At 43.8% G+C, this 22,761-nt stretch overlaps 1 protein-coding gene across 2 annotated transcripts in view; it reads right to left on the bottom strand.

Moving 5' to 3' along the window:
- The window catches only part of LOC129699458 (synaptojanin-2-binding protein-like), a 39,358-nt gene extending 31,466 nt beyond the window's left edge, over nt 1–7,892 (bottom strand). The window contains exon 1 of one of the 2 annotated variants that reach the window (XM_055639271.1): nt 7,413–7,892. In XM_055639271.1, coding sequence (XP_055495246.1) covers nt 7,413–7,491 — 79 coding nt within the window. In that variant the 5' untranslated portion in view covers nt 7,492–7,892. The remainder of the gene's footprint in view (nt 1–7,412) is intronic. The other variant, XM_055639270.1, reaches the window with a different exon arrangement.
- Nucleotides 7,893–22,761: the final 14,869 nt, after the last annotated feature.

The raw sequence follows: 22,761 nt of genomic DNA, 5'->3' as shown, positions 1-22,761 counted from the left end.
AATGATAAAATTGATTATGTTGATCTGAACCACACCGCATTCTATAAATTCTCACATATCTTTTATCATTAGAAAGAAAGATAGGATGACCTTGGGATTCAGGATTTTTCACAAGCTCACAAATTATAGGAGTAGAATTTGGCCATTCGGCACATCGAGTCTACTCCACCATTCAATCATGGCTGATCTCTGCCTCCTAATCCCATTTTCCTGCCTTCTCCCCATAACCCTTGACACCAGTTCTAATCAAAAATGTGTTTGTCTCTGCTTTAAAAATATCCACTGACACAGCCCTCTGTGGCAATGAGTTCCACAGATTAACTACCCTCTGATTAAAGAAGTTCCTCCTCAACTCCTTTTACACATGTGGATGCCTCAAGTTTGCTGATGACGGTTTGCCTGCATTTTACTAGTTAGGCACCAACACTAAACAACTTAAGAGTCCGCCCACCTTGGGTGGGGAATTCACTGGAACAATCTACGTTGCAATGATAATAGGTGATTATTTTTTCATAGAGCTGTTTTCTAACTGAATCAAATATTAACTATTCCTCTCATCAGCACCACTGACCCCTACACCCAATGAAGCACAGAGGAAATCTGGTCCCGTCAATTTGCAAAGCCTTACTGCTGAGGTTTGGGTCAGTTCAGCAGGATTTCGCTGAAGGAAGTGCACAACATAAATGTGATCGTTTCTTGACAGTCGGTGGCAAGTGTGGATGATTCACTGTAAAAGAAGTAGCTTCATCAAATAATTGAATGTTTTAGATTAGGGTTATTTTACCTGTTTAGATAGCGACCCTACTCTCAAAACGTTACGATACGATGAAACTTTATTCATCCCCTGAGGGAAATTTATCTGCCGACAGTCACAACACACTAGGTACACAAAAACATGAAATTAAAAGTGAAAACAAAAAGAAAAAGAGAAGCGCCTGGTTGTCTTGTGCACAGCGCCTAATATTATGGCGTGTTAATCTGAAGAAGGGTCCAGATCCAAAATGTTGCCTGTCCATTCCCTTCCCAGATGTAGCCTGACCTGTTGAGTTCCTCAAGCACTTTGTGCTTTGCTGTATATCATAACCATTTGGTAAAGATTGTTATGGTTGGTGCAGGGGGTAGGAGTTCGGGTTTCTGAACCATTTGGTTCTCCCCTGGGGCAGAGGTGACCTGCACAATAGGGAACTGGAGGAAGATCAATATCCTGGTAGGGAGATTGCTAAAGCTACTCAGGTGGGTTTAAACTAGCCTAAGGGGTAAAGGGGTGGTACCCAAAGCAACAGTGAGGCAGATGAGAAGAGTTGAGGAAAATGCAAAGTCAAAAGAACAAAAGCAATAAACAGGATAGGCAGGATCACGACAGAGTAAGAGGTCATAGTCATAAGGTCTGAAGAAGGGTCTCGACCTGAAACATCACCCATTCCTTCCATCCAGAGATGCTGCCTGTGCCGCTGAGTTACTTTAGCAGTTTGTGACTATCTTCGTCATAGAGTCATAGATAGAATAACCTGCATATATTTCAATGCAAGGAGGCTGACAGGTAAGGCAGATGAACTCAGGACATGGATAAATCTCTATCCTTCCTGTATCATTTGTACCATGGAACATTGAAGTGCCAGTCCTGTCCCTCCTTCAGCAGTGTTTCTACATTGGCTGTAATTTCCGAGTCCCTTGTATTTATCCATGCCCTGAGTTAATCAGCCTTTCTGTGGTGCATTGGTAGAAGTTGGTGGAGAGCCTTTGGAGACATGCCAAACTTTCTTAGTCTTCTGAGGAAATCAAAGCTAAGTTGTGTTTTTTTACTGTAGCTTCAATGTGGCCATTCCAGGAATATTGTTGATATTTATACCTATGACCTGAAGCTCTCAACCATCTCAATTTCAGCATTATTGATGCTGATTGGGGGATTTTAACATTCCAAATATTGACCGGGACTGCCATAGTGGCAAGGACTTGGATTGGGTGGAATGTGTTTTGGAAAGTTTTCTCAATCAATATTTTATAAGGCCCTTTTGGCAAAACACAACCACGTCTTAAGAGGTAGGCAGGGCAAGTGACTGAAGTGTTAATTTGGGACCACTTTGGGAACACTGAGCATAATTTTATTTGTTTTTAAATATTTATGGAAAAGGATAGGAATGGTCCAAAAAATTAATTGCTAAATTGGGCAAGGCCAATTTTGATGATATTCCGAAGTTGATTGGGAGAGGCTGTTTGCAGGTAAAGGGACATCTGGTAAGTAGGAGATAAAGAAATCAGGACCTGCCTATTCCTGTTAGAGTAAAGGGAAATACCGGCAGGAGTAGCGAATCCCTTAAGGACTGCAGGGCATTTAAAAGGGAAATTAGGAGGTGAAAAAGAGGGCATGAGAAAACATAAAGGAAAATTGGGTAGTTATACCCAATGGGTATAATTACAACATTCAAAAGACACTTAGACAGGTACGTGGATAGAAAAGGTTTGGTGGGCTACGGGCCAGGTGCAGGCAAGTGGGACAATCTTGGTTAGGCAACCTGGTTAGCATGGACATGTTTGGGGCCGAAGCTGTATGATTTTAAGACTCAAAAATAAACCTGCATCCATTCTATACTAAAATAGTGTAAGGTCAGGAAGATGAAAAAGCATGACAGTACGTTAAGTGAAAAATAATGCAACTGAGAAAATACGATGAAACGGAATTAATTTAAAACTTGCAGTATATGAAAGCCAGAATACTAATTTATGTTTTGGGAATTTACGTTGTGTGCTTGATGCAGACAGATAGCCTAGGACAGAATAGCGACATTAAATTTGTCCAGGAACATGCTAACAAAGAATGATACCTCAGACAAGTAGAGCTTTTATACTGATCAAGAGACTGAGAGGACAAAGGGGAGACCAAGGCATCCAGAGGATAGACACAAAAAGCTGGAGTAACTCAGTGGGACAGGCAGCATCTTTGGAGAAAAGGAATGGGTGATGTTTCGGGTCGAGACCCTTCTTCAGATTGGTTCTGCAACATCCTCTCTCACTGCTCCCCTTCTGTGGTTCTGCAACATCCAGTGGATCTTGTTACGGAATCAAATGGCATTAATCAGAAGTATTACTATTCAAGGAGTAGCTCAGCTTGGGCGAGCATGAAGAAGGACGATAAAGAATCTGCAGAAGCAGTAGTTGGACATGTGATACACAAAACCTAAATTGCATATTTGAAAGATACAAAGGGCAAAATAACTGCACGCTCAGAGCGGGATCTTGTCTAACAGCCTCTCCAACACTACCTGAGTATATTGTTTAACGAGAACTGTAACACTATCCATTGGTTTGATGGAAGGCTGAATGCAAAAATGATGGTATATTGCAGTATTTCCCGTATGTACTTTTATGATTAATGTATATTTTTCAATGAACATTATCTGCAGTCAACTGAACACAGCAAGAGAAAAGATCTGTTCAACAATCCTCCAGGGTTTTGAGAAACAGGCTGTGACCGTTGTCTTGGTTAAGTGTTGCTTCTTTATACCAGATGCAACTTATTTAACATATCTCTAGCGCTTATAATCTATACTCCTGTACCCACTGTGGTTTGTTGTCATGAAGAAGGTTCTTTTATGTTAAATGAAATGCCAATGAGCAAATCTTACACATCACTAATTACAAATTCTGGGTTCATTGTAATGCCATTAGGTGAAGTTCAACTTTGACAGGGGTGCAGCAATAGAAAAGAAAATCTGGCACCCTGTGTAACAGGCAGGCAAAATGTTACCTATTCATATTGCAGTGAATTTCACATCTAAAGTATCTGTTGTTGTAGAATTCTAAAGATTACTATCGTAAGAGTCCTCACCCCCTGCCATCCATTATGTTTGCCAGTGGCGAACATAGAAACATAGAAAATTGCTGCAGGAGTAGGCCATTCGGCCCTTCAAACCTGCACCGCCATTCAATATGATCATGGCTGATCATCCAACTCAGTATCCCGTACCTGCCTTCTCTCCATACCCCCTGATCCCCTTAGCCACAAGGGCCACATCTAACTCCCTCTTAAATATAGCCAATGAACTGGCCTCAACTACTTTCTGTGGCAGAGAATTCCAGAGATTCACCACTCTCTGTGTGAAAAATGTTTTTCTCATCTCGGTCCTAAAATACTTCCTCCTTATCTTTAGACTGTGACCCCTTGTTCTGGACTTCCCCAACATCAGGAACAATCTTCCTGCATCTAGCCTGTCCAACCCCTAAATAATTTTGTAAGTTTCTATAAGATCCCCCCTCAATCTTTTAAATTCTAGCGAGTACAAGCCGAGTCTATCCAGTCTTTCTTCATAAAAAAGTCCTGACATCCCAGGAATCAGTCTGGTGAACCTTCTCTGTACTCCCTCTATGGCAAGAATGTCTTTCCTCAGATTAGGAGACCAAAACTGTACAAATATAGTTGGGAAGATGTTTGATTGTGAAGGCACCATAACCAACCTTGATCCTATCCTAAACTAGCATTAACGGATATTTCCGGCATGGCGCAGTGGTAGAGTTGCTGCCTTACAGCGCTTACGGCACCGGAGACCCGGGTTCAATCCTGACTGCGGGCGTTGTCTGTACAGAGTTTGTAACATTCTCCCTGTAACCACGCGGGTTTTCTCTAACCTTTGGTTTCCTGCCACATTCCAGACATACAGGTATGTAGGTAAATTGGCTTGGTATGTATAAGTTGTCCCTGATGTGTGTAGGATAGTGTTAATGTGCGGGGATCGCTGGTCGGTGTAGACTCAGTGGGCCGAAGGGTCTGTTTCCGCGCTGTATCTCTAAACTAAATAAAACAAAATATCCACCTCATCCAGGAGGCACTGGATGGTTAAAGGATGTGGAATCACAATTGATTTCCTCACCTCAGCACAGAGGCATTGTGACCAATAACTACTAATTTCAGCTAACTGTGGAAACACCAGAATTAACCAATTTCTAAGCATACATATACACACCATTTCTCAATCAGGATGGTGGCTTGAGGGATTTGTCCATAGCTATCTGATTGATGATCTATTTCCCCTTGAAACCACAACATTCGTATTTAAACATGGAAAAATAATCATCCTTTTCAGAATTACAGAATGTACGCTAGAGATGAAAATTTGTACAATTTTGTACAACTCACACGAGGTATAAAAAATTGTGTAATTATTCAAACTGGTGATAGCAAATATTTAAAAGATGGTTTTGCAGGCTGCCTGATTTCCTATATCATTTACCTCAGTTTATTCTTCATAATCTTCTAATGTTTTTTAAATACACTCCCATTGAATTGAGACCAAAACATATACATTTGAAAAGTTGAAGAGCCGACCGTCATTTCAAAGCATCATCATGATTAAGATAATTATAGGACCGTACAGCCCAGAAACAGACCCTTCAATCTGCCTCGTCCATGCCGATCATTTTGCCCATCTACACAAATTGATATTGCTAAAATGCTTCATAGAATTAAAGTACTTTACTCCAAAGACAGGGAATTCATGATGTTATTATGATACTGGTGTTGTTCTCTGCAGCAAACTCCCAGAATAATTCCACTCACTGTGTACTCTGCCATTCAATATTACTTTTTTTCCTCAATTTTCTAAGTCATTTGAGGATGGTTTCAAAACTAATGCGTGGCAGCAAATTCTATCTGCACGCTAAAGGTTTTTCTAAATGCTTGCAGTTTTATAATTTAACTACATAATATTGTCCAAACGTTTATTACAGATTGAGAGAGTTTAGACTTGAAACTAGGCCAGTGAAGTATTACAACTAAAATGGTGAAGATGTCTCAAAAGTGGCTTGAATTAGTTTGACGTGATCACGGCTTGTCATCCATTGATGCAACAGTTCTCAATGTGCTGCAGACTCTACTAATAATTTTGCATTAAAGAGGGATATTATATTTTTGACTAAGATACTGAAAATGCATATCAAACAGAAATATATTTAATCCCCTGCAGTGTTTAAAAAATGATTCATGAAGACTTCAGCACATAGTCTAGGTCGGTACTTTAGTACAGTATTGTAAAAATCCTACATTGTCTACATTGTCAGGGATGCCACTTACTTAACAGGAGATATCAACCTACATTGAAATTACCATTTTGTAAATCATCATTTTGTTTTATGTATTGGAGCTCCCGACCCAGTTACACGATGGGAGTACGTACTGTGGGAGAACTGAACACTGGTCACTTACACCCTCTGAAAATAAATTAGAGGTGGGCAATAGATTTAGCTAGCAAGCCATTATCGCCCAGATTGCATAAATGTATTTATTTTTAGTTTCTCTTTCATTGGACACTTGCTATATACAGTGAGGAAAGGGCAGTGCTTTAAACATCAGCTACTTGTAAATCATTATAATTTCTGTGGTTTATAGATTTATCAAACTACTTGCTTTCATTTAACATAGCTATGGAATTTCTTACATTTTAAAATTAATAGATTTTGCCATTGGTCTATTCTCTATCTCTACTTCATGCTCATGACTTATCTTCTCCAGCTTCTTCAGTTCTTTGTTCATCCTTTGCTGGTTCTACAATCTGACTGTTGCCATCTTAACTCTGTCTTCTAATTGTATTCTTAACCTCAGCTAGCCAGGGCCTTAATTTTCCATTAAGTTTAGTCAAGGGAGCTTTATTTAAAATTCAACTTGAGTGTATAGTTTCATCACTATGAAAGTCATTAAAATATTGTAAAAATGACATTGTAAGAACAATGATGACACAAGAAACTGCAGATGTTAGAACCCCAGGCAAAACACAAAAGGCCGGAGAACTCATCAGGTCAGATGCAGTCTCTGGAGGGAATGATACACAATGTTTTGTGTTGGGACCCTTCTTCAGACTGATTGTAGTTGAGGGAAGGAAGCTGGAAAAGAGAGGTGAGGGTGGGACAAAGCTAAACAAGTGAGAGGTGGATACAGGTGATGTGGAAGGAAGGAGGGGGGGGCTAAACAAGTGAGAGGTGGATACAGGTGATGTGGAAGGAAGGGGGGGGTGGTTGATTGGCAAATGAGTGGAGTGACAAAAGTAGAGATGAAAGGAAGACAAAGAGGTGTTCGATCAGGAGGGGAATGAAATGTAAAGCCAGAGGGAGGGATGTAGGAGGAAGGGGATGGGGAACAGGGCGTGGGCAGTGGTGAACGGGGAAGAGGAGCAGGATAGTGAGAGGAATGGGTGCACACGGGGTTGGGGGCACAGGAAATAGAGGTGGGTGGGGAAGATTTACTTCATTGTAGTATTCAATGTTCATACCTTTGGGTTGTATGCTACCCAAGCACACTATTGCATTCATTTCAATACCGCAGCACTGCCAAACCAGGGTGTTGACTGGCTTAATAACAGGTGGCAATTTACATATCAATTCCTAATGTGATGAAAGACACCAACGACGTTTTATTTTCACCCCACCTGCTCTTCCTTTTTTCAATGTGATGAAATGAGACTTCGTTTTGATGTGGGACACGTCTCTCCCATCCCTGCCCGCCATGCTGCAGTTCCCACGCCGACAGCAATCAGCCAATCACTTAAACATACATTATTGCGTCTCCAACGCAACGTTCAAAATGCTATCGTCACGATCCTTTCCGCATGACTGGGTATTCAAAATGACAGCGTGAGGTGTGAGGTGGGGCACGGAGGTGGTTACATTAAACCGTATCTGTTCCCCTCGAAACCCGGGTATGATGGTTCGAAGTGGACGTGTTGTCACCGTGCGGGAGCAGTGACGAGTTAAAGCCGCCGCTCGATGCGCCACTCGGTAAAATCAATGGAAGGAAAACACAACGTTGGAGGAATTCAGCGGGTCTGACATCCCTCTGCCGCTGGTGCTGGTGCTTGCCCCGCTGAGTTCCTCCAGCAATGTGCTTTTATGATCAAGATTCCAGCATGAACAGCCTAGTGTCTCCACTAGCGGCAGACTAACCCCATTAAAAAGTTTGTTCAGAATTTTCTGAACATGCCTAAAATTCTGACAAGTGCTAAACTCGAGATTTTTAACTTTACCTCCTGCAGATTACTTTCGCCCTGTTATATATCTAATCACTGTGTTTATATTATAGTTATACCCATTAATAAATACATAACAATAACATTTTAATAGGGTGATTTCACCAAATGTCAAATGAGCGTAGATCCCCCCTCACGTGACCGAAAATTTTAACTGGAGAAAATATGTCACATCGGTACATGTTAGTGAATGGGGAAACACGCACTTTGCTCGCTGTTTGCTCGCTGAATTTCATCAAAAGTAAGTTAATATTGCCTTAATTTTCATGAAATTCAGCGAGCAAACGCGATAATTCCTGATATTTTGGATCTTTAAATCTCCACGTCAAATGTCGGATGTTCACTTCCGCTGTTTTCTACCTTCAGTTCCCTCTTGTAATTACCTTACTTTCTATCTTTTTTTTTGCTTGAAAATTTAGGTCGCTGTGCTTCACGGTCACCCCGACTAGCACAGAAAATTTCAGCTCAAAAATCGGCCGTTTTCCATGTTTTCAACTGGTGGGAAAGTGCGTGTTTCCCCATTCACTAACATGTACCGATATGACATATGTCCTCCAGTTAAAATTTTCGGTCACGTGAGGGGGGATCTACGCTCATTTGACCTTTGGTGAAATCACCCTATACATGTAAATTGATAAAGAGCGCTTACAACCAACCAGCCCGCACAACCCTAGTCCCACCTCAGCAATGAAACAGCACCGGCCATCTCTTTCAGCACCATGAACATGTGCCCTAATTGAATTTCGCACAAACGTCTTTGGGGGGTCTTTTTTGCAGGGTTTTTTTGTTTCGTTTTTACTATCTTATAGATTTATGTGTACATTATGTATAATGTTTAACCGTGTCCCCTGAGTCTATATGCATGTAATGCTGCTGCGAGCAAGGTTTTTCATTGTACCTGATAGAATGTGCATATGACAATAAACTTTAAATCAATAAGTAGGGTAAGAGGAGGACCACATGGAACAGGCCCTTCAGCCCGACTTGTCCATGCTGACCAAGTTACTGAACCAAGCCCAATTAAGTGGTTGTTTATTGTGACAGGCACTGAGGTACAGTGAGATCCTTTTTGTATACAATTCACTACAAATAAGTACTTAGATACGTCTTAGATGAGCATCTCAGATACAGTACTATAGCAGCAGGGCACTGTGGCAGTATAGAGTCACCAGATTGGGCGCCATTTTCTAGTCCCAGTTATTATAGATGTGGAGTTCTTAAATAGTCCATGAAGGCCCGTTGTCCAGGTGGTGTTTCAGGTTCAGCCTGGCCAAGGGTAGCCATTGGTGTCATCCATCATTGCTCCACCACTCCGTGCAGCTGCAAGGCCATATCAGTCCTCCCACTAGGCCTCTTAGAGCGGCACCCGGTCCAGCCGAGTCACAAGCTGTTCCAGGGCCTCCAGCGGCCCAATACACCATCGAGGCACTGCACTGCCTTCCACAGCTGGTTTGCTTTTCAGCCCTCCTCTCTGGTCCACGGGAAGAGCATGGGCCTGGCTTGGCGACTTCTCTCTCCTGGCAGATACCCAGTTCCGTGGCGGGCAAGCCAGGCTTGCTGTTGGGTATGGCTAGTCTCACTTGCCTGTGCCTGACCCATATCCTTCCAAACCTTTCCTATCCATGAACTTGTGCAAGTGTTTTTTAAACATTGTACTTTAGTTTACCAGTGCTTTAATGTGTACTGATTACAAGGTGGAGTCATAATTATACATCATGAAAACAGGTCTTTTGGCCCAACTCATCCATATTGACCAAGATGTCAACCTGAGCTTGTCTTATGGGATTGCATTTGGCCCATATTACCCTAAACCTTTATTATCCATGTACCTAAATGTCTTGTAAACACTATAATCGTACCCACCTCTACAGCTAATTCTAACTGCTTGTACCATATATCCATCACTCTCTGTGTGAATAAGTTGTCCCTCAGGTTCCTTTTAAATCCTGGTGAATCGAACGTGATGAAAGGAATCCGGGCGAGCTGCGGAACCGGTAACCCACCGGTGAGGGAAGCTCAACGAGCTGCGGATCTATCCCAACGGCAGGTCTGGCTCGACCGACGTGGAACCGGGAACCCACCTGGAGAGGGAAGTCGTGGAGAAGTGGATGGAGGGAGATGGCAGCGGATGCTACACAAAGGACCCAGTAGGAAGAACCAAGGGTGTCTTACCTTCCGCACCTTAAGGTCAGGAACAAGAGCTGAAGAAGGAAGTGTGAGGAGAGGGCGAGAGTTCACAAGTTGGTCGGAATGGAGGAGATAACTGCAACGTGCCTTTGTGGCCAGCTGCAGTTGGGACTGTAAAATGGCTCCAAAATGGTGCCTCCTGCATTGAGACAGAGGGTGGTGAATCTGTGGAATTCTTTGCCACAGAAGGTTGTGGAGGCTGTCAATGCTGTCAATGGATATTTTAACGGCAGAGATAGATAGATTCTTGATTAGTACGTGTGTCATGGGTTATGGGGAGAAGGCAGGAGAATGGGGTTAGGAGAGATAGATCAGCCATGATTGAACGGCGGAGTAGATTTAATGGGCCGAATGGCCTAATTCTGCTCCTATCACTTATGACCTTATGACTCAGTGGGTTGTTCTGTACTAACCAGGGGATTGTGCTTATGTATGGTGGTAGTCTTGCTGAGCTGTATGTAAAATAGTATTTCACTATACATTGGTACACGTGATAATAAAGAAACCATTGAACCATTAAATGTTGTAATATCTTGTTGAATAGTTTCTGCAGAGATCTCTAAGCCACTGTAGCAACAAACAATCTGCTGTAAGTACTCAATGGGTAGCATCTATGCAGGGAAATGGACAGTTGACATTTGGGTTGATAGGCGAGTGATGGGCAGTATAGAGGGAGAAGGGTGGGGCAAGAGGTGGCAAGCAGTAGGTGAATCCAAATGCTGAGGGCTTGGTTCAGGAAGATGGAATCAGGTGATGGACAGAAGCCTAGGAATAGCGACAGTGGTTGGGAGGTGATTGGTGGCAGCAACAAAAAGCTGCTGGTGATGGAAACTGAGAGGGAGGTGAAGCATGGAACCAAATAAAGGAGTTATGGTGGGCAGATGGGAATAGTGGCAGGAGAGGACATGTTGGAAGGAGTCTGTGGGTCTCGGACAGATCGAGTGCGTGGGGGAGGCAAAATAAACTGAATGATACGAGGCAGGGGGTGGGCTTGAAAAGAAGACTTGGTGAGAGAGATCTACTTAGAAGAAGAAAGTCACACGTTACCTGAAAAAGTATCATTCAACGTTCATGCCATCTTCTAGACTACCCAGGTAAAATTAGATGTTTTTCCTCTAATTTGTATTGGGCCTCACCCTGGCAGTGGAGGAAGCTGAGGACAACAGATAGGTTAGTGTGGGATGGAAAGAGGAATTAAAATGACTCACAACCGGGAGTTCCAACTGACCGTGGCAAACAGAGTGCAGGTGCTTGGCAAAGCAGTTGCCTGGTCTCGCTGATACAGAGGAGGACACAGAGCGAAAGCATTGAATGCAAGATTGGAGGAGATGCATGTTGATCTCTTCTCCTGGATGAACTGTTTGGGCCGCTAGACGGTGGTGAGGGAGGATATGTCAGGACAGATGTTACAACTCTATGGTCATAGGGGAAAACATCTGGGGTGTGGGATGGGTGGGGAGGAATGAGCAAACCAGGAAGGCAGAGTGGACTCTGTGAGAAGCAGAAACCAGGATGGTAAGGATATGATTGATGTTGGTGCAATGGGCAGAGTTTCGGATTTTTTTTACCCTTGGGATCACTTCTGGGGCAGAGGTGACCTGTATAAGAGGGACAGGTTCCGTCTGAACTGGAGGGGAACCAATATCCTTGCAGGAGGTTCACTAATACTACTTGGGAGGGTTTAAGCGAGGGTGGGAACAAGATAGGCCAGAAATTGGTGGGCGTGCTGGGAAGGTTGAGATATGGTCTATTAAGTCTCAAAGTAAGGACAGACAGGAGGAGGTGAAGGAATATGGTGAAGCTGATGGGCTGAAAAGTGTTTAGTTGATAGCAAGGAGTCTTATGGGGAAAGGAGATGAAATTAAAGACTGAATCAGTGCTTCGGTTAATGATATAGTGGCCATTGTGGAAACCTGGTTATGAGATGGACACGAATGGCACCTCAACGTTCCGGATTTCGATGTTTCAAATGTGATCATGAGGGAGGGAAAAGAGGTGGAGGAGTTGCGCTATTAAACTGGAATAATGTCACGGTGGCACTCAGAAAGGACAAACAGGAGGGTTCGTCCACTGATGTGATATGGTTTTAGCTAAAACAATAAGAAATGTGCAAGCACTCTAATGGGATTTTAATATAGCCCCCCCAAATAGCAAGCTGGATATAGAGAAGCAGATATGTAAACAGATTATCGAAAGATGCCAAAGCAGCAGGGTTGTTTTAGTGGGTGACATTAACTTCCCCAATATTGACTCGGACTTGCTCAGTGTCAAAGACTTAGAGGAGGAAGAATTTGTTAGGTGTATGCAAGAGGATTTGTTGAAAAGGAATGTGGATAGCCCAACCTGAGAAGGGAACACACTGGACCTGGTGTTGGGAAATGAGCCTGGCCAGGTGACTTGCTTTATAGTGAAACAGCATTTCAGGCATAGTCCAATCCAATCCAATCCAACTTTATTTGTTAAGCACTTTAAGACAACCAATGTTGACCAAAGTGCTGTACAGAAGAATAAACAAGACATCATAAACAGACAACATAACAGAATATAACATAACAGCTCACATAAAGCACAAAAATTACATATGAAATACAACAATAAATTAAAAGACATAAAACATGAGTAAAAATAATAACCACGCAATAAAGCAATCAAAATAAGAAATTAAATCGTTAATAAAGTCGACATCTTACTGGGTATCAAAGGCCACGGAGAAGAGATGGGTTTTAAGAAGTGATTTAAAAACAGACAGAGAAGAGGCCTGTTTAATGTGGAGAGGCAGATCGTTCCATAATTTGGGTGCCGACACAGCAAAGGCACGGTCCCCTCTGAGCTTCAGCTTAGTTTTAGGCCCACTCAGGAGCAGCTGATTATCTGACCTGAGAGAGTGGGCGGGTGTATAAGGGTGTAGAAGCTCAGATAGGTAGGGCGGGGCTAGACCATTTAGGGATTTAAAAGCAAATAAAATAATTTTAAAATGGATCCTAAACTGAATAGGCAACCAGTGGAGTGAGGCTAAAATGTGCAAAATGTGCTCATGTTTACGTGTGCCAGTTAAAAGACATACAGCTGCATTCTGTACCAACTGGAGACGGGCGATGGAGGACCCACTAACCCCCACATACAGTGCATTGCAGTAATCCAGCCGAGTGGTAACAAAGGCGTGGATTGCCGTCTCAAAGTGCTGCCTTGACAGAATTGGCTTTATTTTGGCCAGCTGCCTCAAATGGAAAAAACTTGATTTAACAACAGCTTTGATCTGACTGTCAAATTTAAGCTCAGGGTCCACTTTAACCCCTAGGTTTGTGATGCTTGGTTTGATATACTGGGCCAGGGAGCCCAGATCTACAGGGGGGGCCCCAGTGGTGCCACCAAAAACCATTACTTCCGTCTTTTTATCATTAAATTTTAAAACGTTCAGAGCCATCCAGGCCTTTATATCGTTGAGACACTCAAGTAACAGTCGGACAGAGTGTTCATCCTTCTTTTTAAGAGGCACATAAATCTGACTGTCGTCTGCATAAAAGTGGAATGAAATTCCATGTTTCCTAAGTATGGAACCAAGTGGGAGCAAATAGAGAGATAAGAGGAGAGGGCCAAGAACTGAGCCCTGTGGGACCCCACACGAGAGAGGAGCAGAGGAGGATACAGAGTCCCCAAGGCTGACACAGAAAGTTCGATCAGCCAGGTATGACCTGAACCACTCCAGTGCTATGCCCCTGATACCCACCCACTGCTTCAAACGTGAGATCAATATTTCACGATCCACTGTGTCAAAAGCAGCAGTCAAATCTAAAAGCACAAGGGTAACACAGTCACCATGGTCAGTAGCTAAAAAAATATCATTAAACACTCTTAAAAGGGCTGATTCGGTGCTGTGCAGGGATTTAAAACCGGATTGGAAAACATTATGTTCTAAAATATTATATTAAAACCGGATTGGAAAACATTATGTACTAATATTCTAAAATATTATGTTCTTCCAGAAAGGCCATTAATTGACTGTGCACGATCTTTTCCAGGATTTTTGATAGAAAGGGCAGTTTGGAGATAGGCCTGAAATTACCAAGAACTGCAGAGTCAGGAGCAGGTTTTTTAATCAGGGATTGTACAACTGCATATTTTCAGGGACAACACCCGAGGACAGACTGCTATTAATGACTGCAATAACAGATGGTCCTACAGTGGGGAAAACCTCCTTAAATAGTCGAGGAGGGACAGCATCGTTTGGAGAACCTGAGGGCTTCAAATGACCAACAATCTCCTGTAAAAAGGAAAGAGTCACAGGCTTAAACTGGTCAAATACAGCCGAGCAGGGGACAGAGATTGAGGGGTCATAAGCAGATGGTGGGATTAGAGCTCTAATAGAAGTGACCTTATCAATAAAAAAGTGAATGAAGTTTTCACACACAGCAGGGGACGCCTCCATACAGATAGTCTGCGGGGCATTAAGAACAGTGTCAATGGTGTTAAACAAAACACAGGGCTTGTGACAGTTTGACAGGATAATATCCGAGAAATGTTTTCTTTTAGCATCTTTCACAGTTTTCTGATAATGACGCCAACACTCCCTTAACATTTGAAAAGACACCTGCAGTTTGTCCTTCTTCCATTTGCGCTCAGCTCTACGGCACTCACGCCTGACAGCATGGGTCGTGTCATTCAGCCAGGGCTCAAATTTAGTTTTAGGCTGCCTGGATTTTAATGGAGCCACAGTGTCCAAAACAGTCTGGCAGGTGGAAGGAGTGAAACCATGAGCTAAGCTCCTCTGTATTGCACACAGACTCAGGAATGATGGAGTTCCGATTGAAAGCAACCGAGAACTGAACAGCAGTGGAAGGGTTAATAACGCGACAGCGCCGAGCAGCAGCGCGAGGTTTAACTGTATTACAGGCAAGAGCAGCCTCAAATGATACAGGCATATGGTCTGAAAACACTGCGTCACATATCTCTAGGTTAGAAATGGGCAAACCATATGATAGGACAAGATCGAGTGTGTGACCGTGCTCTTGTGTGGGTCCAGACACAGATTGCACAAGATTAAAGAATCAATGAGGTTTAAAAAGCCCTTTGCCATTGGCTTATCAGGACAACACACATGAACATTAAAATCCCCAACAATAAGAACACTAGTGATCAGAACTTCATAAGTTTTAAGATTGTTTGAACAGAGTGAAAGCTATACCTTGCAGGAAGGTACTAACTTGGAGTAAGGCAAATTAAAATGTTATTAGGCAGGCAATGTTAGGCAGGAGCTCGGGAGAATGCATTAGGACCAGTTGATATTGGGCAAGTCCAGATCTTACATGTGGGAATCATTTAAAAGCCAGTTGTCGAGTTTCAGGACCAGCATTATCCAATATGGAAAGCAAAGTAAGGGAATATTGGATGACCAAAGAGGTTGTACATTTGGTTAAAAAGAAAAAGAAAGTGCATGCAAGATTTAAGAGGATGGAATCAAACAGGGCTTTTTGAGGAATATAAAGAAAAAGGGAAATAAATCAAGCGATTAAGAGTCGAAAATGGCCACTAGATTTCTTTGTGAGTTAGATTTAAAAGAACCCCACCAAAGCTTTTTATATCTACATCAAAAACAAGAGAGTAAACAAGGAGTAAGTGGGACCATTCAAAGATAAGGAACATAATGTTTCTATGTTACAGAGGTTGGAGGAGAGCTACCAAACAAGTAGTTTGCGTCAGCTTTCATCAAGGATAAGGACATTGAGAACAGTGGAGAATAATAATATGTAAGGGCAATTTGAGATTAAGAAGGAGGTGGTGTTGGGGCTCTTGAAGAGCTTTAAGGTGGATAGGGCCCGAATGGATCTATCCCAGATTATTGAGTGGGGCAGGTGTTACATCTTCTGTGGTTGCAAGGGGAAGTACCTGGGGAGGGGGTGGTATTTAGGAAGGGATGAATGAACCAAGGAGTTGCAGAGGGGACAATCTCTGCGCAAGATGGAAAGTAGTGGCGATCGGAAGATATGACTGGTGGTGGGATCACGTTGGTGGTGATGGAAATGTTGGAGGATAAGGCATTGGATGCACAGGCTGGTGGGGTGAAAGGCGAGGACTAGGGAAACTCCAACCTTGTTCCGTCTGGGGAGAGGAGGAGCAAGAGCAGAACACAGAGGAGATGCACGTTTTTCAGAAATCATGGTCAATCTGGCGAGGGGCCCAAGACCAGGTAAGATGTAGCCATATCATGGTCCTCAACAGACGTCATAGACAATAGGTGCAGGAGTAGGCCATACGGCCCTTCGACCCAGCACTGCCATTCAATGTGACCATGGCTGATCATCCATAATCAGTACCCCATTCCTGCCTTCTCCCCATATCCCCTGACTCCACTATCTTTAAGAGCCCTATCAAGCTCTCTCTTGAAAGTATCCAGAGAACCGGCCTCCATCACCCTCTGAGGCAGAGAATTCCACAGACTCACAACTCTCTATGTGAAAAAGTGTTCCCTCATCTCTGTTCTAAATGCCTTACTCCTTTTTTAAACTATGGCGCCTGGTTCTGGACTCCCCCAACATCGGGAACATGTTTCATGCCTCTCCCGTGTCCAAACCCTTAATAATCTTATGTTTCAATAAGATCCCCACATCTTTCTAAACTCCAGAGTATACAAGCCCAGCCGCTCCATTCTCTCAGCATATGACAGACCCAACATCCCGGGAACTAACCTTGTGAACCTACGCTGCAATCTCTCAATAGCAAGAATGTCCTTTCTCATATTAGGGGACCAAAACTCAATCAATCAATCAGTTTTATTCGTCACTTGCACATAAAAGTGCAAGTGAAATGAATTTGCCAGCAGCAGTCCAATGAAAAAGAACACACAAAAACACAATAAAAATTTAACACAAACATCCACCACAGCATTCATCACTGTGGTGGAAGGCACAAAATTTGGCCAGTCCTCCTCCATTTTCCCCTGTGGTCGGGACCTCACCCCTCTGCAGCTGCCACTACGGGCATCCAGATGAGTGAAAGTCAAGGTAAGTCTTGAATCGGTGCCTCCCCCACCGGAGACCGCGGCTTCAGGTTGGTGTAAGCCGGTGGTCGAAGATTTAAAGTTCCCTCCGCGCCGTAGCCAGAAGCACCGCAGACTGCAGGGCCGACGGTCGAAGCTACCCTCCAGGAGTCCCCGGCGAGAGACCCCGCTCCTGATGGTAAGTCCCCGCCGCAGTAAGACCCCTGGAGGTGGTCCCTTGATGGTAAATCCCCTGCACACTTACCAGGTGTGGCCTCACTAGGGCCCTGTATAACTGCAGAAGGATCTCTTTGCTCCTATACTCAACTCCTCGTTATGAAGGCCAACATGCCATTCGCTTTCTACACTGTCTGTTGTACCTGCATGCTTACTTTCATTGATTGAGGAACAAGGACCCCCAGATCCCGTTTTACTTCGCCTTTTCCCAACATGACAGGGACCGCCACAACACCATTTAGATAATAATCTGCCTTCCTGTTTTTGCTACCAAAGTGGATAACCTCACATTTATACACATTAAACTGCACCTGCCCACTCACCCAAACTGTCCAAGTCACCTTGCATTCTCATAGCATCCTCCTCACAGTTCACACTGCCACCCAGCTTTGCGTCATCTGCAAATTTGCTAATGTTACTTTGAATCCCTTGATCTGATGAATATTGTAAATAGCTGCGATCCCAGCACTGCGTCTTGCGGTAGCCCACTAGTCACTGCCTGCCATTCTGAAAGGGACCTGTTAATCCCTACTCTTTGTTTCCTGTCTGCCAACCAATTTTCTATCCATGTCAGCACTCGACCCCCAACACCATGTGCCCTAATTTTGCCCACTAATCTCCTATGTGGCACCTTATCAAATGTGTCATAGTGTTGTAGAATTGTAAGCAACAGAAACAACTCTTTTTGCCCACTGTGTCTTTGCCATCATGCCTATCTACACTAATCCTACTTGTTTGTATTATACAATCAGCTTTATTCGTCACATTGGACATAAAGTGCAAGTGAAATGAATTTGTCAGCAGCGGTACAATAAAAAATTAACACAAACATCCACCACATCATTCATCACTATGGTGGAAGGCACAAAAATTGGGCAGTCCTCCTCCATTTTCCCCCATGGTCGGGACCTCAACCCTCCGCAGCCGTCGCTGCGGGCGTCCAGATGTGCAGACAGGTAAAAGTCCAGGTAAGTCCTGAAACGGTGCCTCCCCCACCGGAGACTGCGGCTTCAAGTTGGTGTAGGCCGCAGGTCGGCGGTTGGAGATTTAATGTTCGCGCCGCAGCCAGAAGCACCGCAGACTGCAGAGCCGGCAGTCGAAGCTCCCCTCCAGGGATCCCCGGCGAGGGACCCCGCTCCTGATGGTAAGTCCACGCCATGCCCGCGGTAGAAGTTGGCCGCGGGCCGGCAGTCGGAGCTTCTTCTTCCCCCGGGTCCCCCACGAGGGATCCCAGGCTGCGGACGCCGCGCTGGCTGGAGCTCTGCAGACCGTGGCTTCAGGCTGCCGCGGGCCAGCGAACAGAGCGCTCCTCTCCGGCGAGCCCCAGCGAGGGCTCGCCCGCTCCACGCCGAGAGTCCGCGCTGCGCCCACTGCTGAAGCCCCGGGCACGTCTCCGGGAAAGGCCGCAACAATCCTTGCTGTTAGGCCACGGGGAGGTGACATGAAAAGAGTTGCCTCTCCGTGGAGGAGGTGACCGAAGTGGTTTCCCCCCTTACCTCTCCCCCCCACACCAACCCCCACACAAAACACATAGAGGAACATTAAAAACCCACATTAGGACATACAAAAAACCCCAAAAAAGTAGAAAGAACTGACATGCTGCGGGCAGGGCAGCCGGCTTGCAGTGCCCCCACCGACCATTCATTCCATTTTCTCTATGCGATGATCATTCAAGTACCTATCCAAATGCTTCTTACATTTTGAGGCTGTTCCTGCCTCCACAACCACCTTTGGCAGCTCATCTCAGATACTAACAACTCTTTGTATAAAATAATTATCCCTCAGATCCTCTTTAAACTACCTCCCTCTCACCCTAATCCTTTCACTCTAGTGTTGGATGTTCGCGGTCCGTGACAGATCATTGGTAATATTAATACCAAGGAACTTGAAGTTCTCCACCATTTCCACATCCGCACCATTGATGCTGACCGAGGGCATTTACTCCACCATGCTTCCTGAAATCAATCTACTACTCTCTTCACCTTACTGACATTCAGGGGGAGATCAATCCCAAGAACACCAATCCCTGTGGTATACCGCAGGCCTCCAAATCGAAACCAACCTTCTACTACCATCCCTTACATCTGACACCAAGGGAATATTGTATCCAATTTGCTAGCTCACCCTGGAACTCTAACCTTGGAGACCAGCCTACCATTTGCAACTTATCAAAGGTCTTGCTATAAAGTCCAAATAGACAACGTCTGCTGCTCCGTCTCAATTGTCTTGGTCACCGCTTCAAAAAACCCAATCATATTTGTACTTCTCATAATATCCTAGGATTCATCTGGTCAGGCCCTAGGGAGTTGTGTATCTTTATGCATTTCAACACTTCAAACAGTACCTCCTTTGTAAAGTTGATATGCTCCAGGATATTACTGTTCCCTCCCCTGAACTCACTAGTTTTCACATCCTCCTTCACCGGATATATAGATGAGAAGTATCTTACCCATTTGCTGTAGCTCCACAGATAGAATATAACATTGATCCTTCGGAGGATCTACTCCTTCCAGTTATCCTTCTAATATACATAGAATCTTTTAGGATCCATATGATAATCCATCGGGTGGCGCCAGCAACGGCTGCCTCGCCAACAGTCCCTCTGTCCCTTCCTTCTTTTGTTATTTGTTTGTATGTGTTAAATGTATGTTTTAGTGCTCTTTAGCTTGTTTTATGTGGGGGGTGGTGGAAACCTTTTCTAATCTGTATCTTATCTCCGTCCGCACTGCGACCTAGATTGAGGAGTTGGCGGCCTTTGCCGGAGACCGACATCACGTGAGCCTGCAGACTTGCCATTGTGGAGCCCGTGATCCCTTTGCCAGGGATCGACCTCTGAGCTTCAACCACAGGAGCCTGTGGACTTTAACATCGTGGAGCTCGCGGTCTCTGGTCAGAGAACGACTTCTGGAGCTCCAAGCCACAGGAGCTTCAACCGCTCCAATGCGGAAGCTTCGATCGCCCGACGCGGAGGGTTCGATCTCCGGCTGTGGGAGCTTCGATCACCCCGACCGCGGGAAAATAAAGAGGAAGAAGATTAGTCTTTATTGCCTTCCATCGCAGTGAGGAACGTGGGGAATCCACCGAGGTGGATGTTTACATTAACTTTTATGTAGTTTCCAAATGTCTTTAAAATGCCATTATAGTACTTGCATCAATTACCCCTCTGGCAGGTCATTCCAGTTAACCAGCACTCTCTGTGTGAAAGGTGCCTATTAGTAGCTGCTTTCCTCCCTCTCGCTTTATAATCCACAACTCTTCAAACCCGTCTCACACCGTCTGTTCTTATTTCTGGCCTTTTTTCCCCAACCATCTGCCTATCAAACCCCCCTCCACCTACGTTAACCCTGCCATGGTTTGTCCTGCCTCTCCCCTTTTCCAGCTTTCTTCATTCCCCCTACAATCAGTCTGAACGGTCTTGACTCAAAACGTCACCTATCGATGTTCTCCAGAGATGCTGCCTGATCTGCTGAGTTACTCCAGCACTCTGTGCTCCTCATGCTCTTTTACACCTCACTCGGATGTATAAGATCACCTCTGATGCCCCTCAGCCTCCTGCTCTCCAAGAAATAAAGTCCTAGCCTGCCCAGCCTCTCTCAATAGTTCAGGCCCTCAAGTCCTGGCAACATCCTCATAAATCTTCTCTGCACCCTTTCCAGCTTAACAACATCCTACCTATATCAGGGTGACCAAAAACAAACACAATATGTTGTGCGGCCTCATCAACATCTTGTACAACTATAACATAACATCCTAACTTCTATACTCAATACCCTGACTGAAAAAGGCCAATGTACCAAAAGCCTAGACCACCCATTCTACCTATGATGTTACGTTCAAGGAACTATGCACATGCACTCCTAGATTATTCTGCTCTACAACAGTCCCCAGGGCCCTACCAATCCCCAAAATGCAACACCTCACACATCTGCATTAAATTCCATTAACCAATCCTCTGCCTACTTGCTGTAATTTTTGATAACCATCTTCACTACCTACGATACCACCCACTTTAGTAACATCTGCAAACTTACTAATTATACCTTGTACATACTCATCCAAATAGTTGAAATAACCCAAAAACAGCAATGGGCCTAACATCGATCTCTGACGCACACCACTGGTTACAGGCCTCTAGTCCAAAAAGTAACCTTCCACCATCTGCTTCCTTCTATGAAGCTAATTCTCTATCCAGTCAGTTAGCTCTTTCTGGATCACATGCAATCTGATCTACTAAAGAAGCCTACCATGCATAACATTGTCAAATGTCTTGCTGAAGTCCATATAGACAACGTCCACGGTCATGCCATCAACAACCTTTTGATTACTTCTTTTAAAAAACTCAGATTCGTAAGATATGAATTTTCAGATCAAAATGGATAATTTCACATTATTACATTTGCTAGATTTTTGACTACTTACTTGGTTCATCTATATCCCTTCGTAGCCCTCTAGTGTCGGAAAATAAGGAAGATTATCCTTCCTGTCTTAATATCAATACTTTTAACCTGATGTGCAAATAGCTCTTGCAGGATTAACAGAGATAAAGCTGGGCAGGAGCTGAGTAAACAGGGAAGAGACTGGTTGAAGTTCTAACTATGATATTCTATGTAAGTGCATAGGCTGATACTTTCTTATTGCTGTTCTTCATTTGGAGGAATTCTACATTGCACACTAGGCTGGATGGGTTGGTGATTGGATGAATGGATTATACAAAATTTTGCAACTAGTGGTTTCACTAGACCCCACAAGCATGCACCGCCATTCAACAAAATTGTAGATGATGTGATTATAATCTCAATTTCCCATTCTGGTCTACCTGCAGTAATTTTTTAATTTTTGCTAATTAAGAATCTATTAAACTCTGCCTTAAAACTATTGAAAAAATCTGCTTCCATCATTGCCAAAAACTCATGATTCTCAGAGGGTTTTGTATTCTGTTTTAAATGGGCAACCTGTGACTCCTAGATTAAGATTTTCCCACAAGGGGAAACATTCTTTCCATATCCATCCTGTCAAAACCCTCAGGATCTTCAATGTTTCAATCAAGTCATCTCTCACTCTTCTACACTGCAGCTGATTGCAAAAAAGATTACATTAACTCTAAAAATAAATTAACTTCAGCAAACACAGTTCACATTCAAGAGAATATTTAACCAAACAAACTTGCAGAGACATGTAAACCTATGATTCTGTTCCAGTGTTGCTTCTACTTTCCTTGAGATATTCTTGGCACCAAGCATGTGATAATAGTTTCTTATGAATAATAAAAGTCTACAATGGGCAATGTTCAGTTAGCAACACAGCAATATCATTATATTATCAGCATGAAATCAAACCAAACCAATTTGTTTGCAA

This window comes from Leucoraja erinacea, chromosome 8 (assembly GCF_028641065.1).
Source record: "Leucoraja erinacea ecotype New England chromosome 8, Leri_hhj_1, whole genome shotgun sequence".
Taxonomy (NCBI): Eukaryota; Metazoa; Chordata; class Chondrichthyes; order Rajiformes; family Rajidae; genus Leucoraja; species Leucoraja erinaceus.
This window is presented reverse-complemented; position numbering and strand designations above follow the sequence as displayed.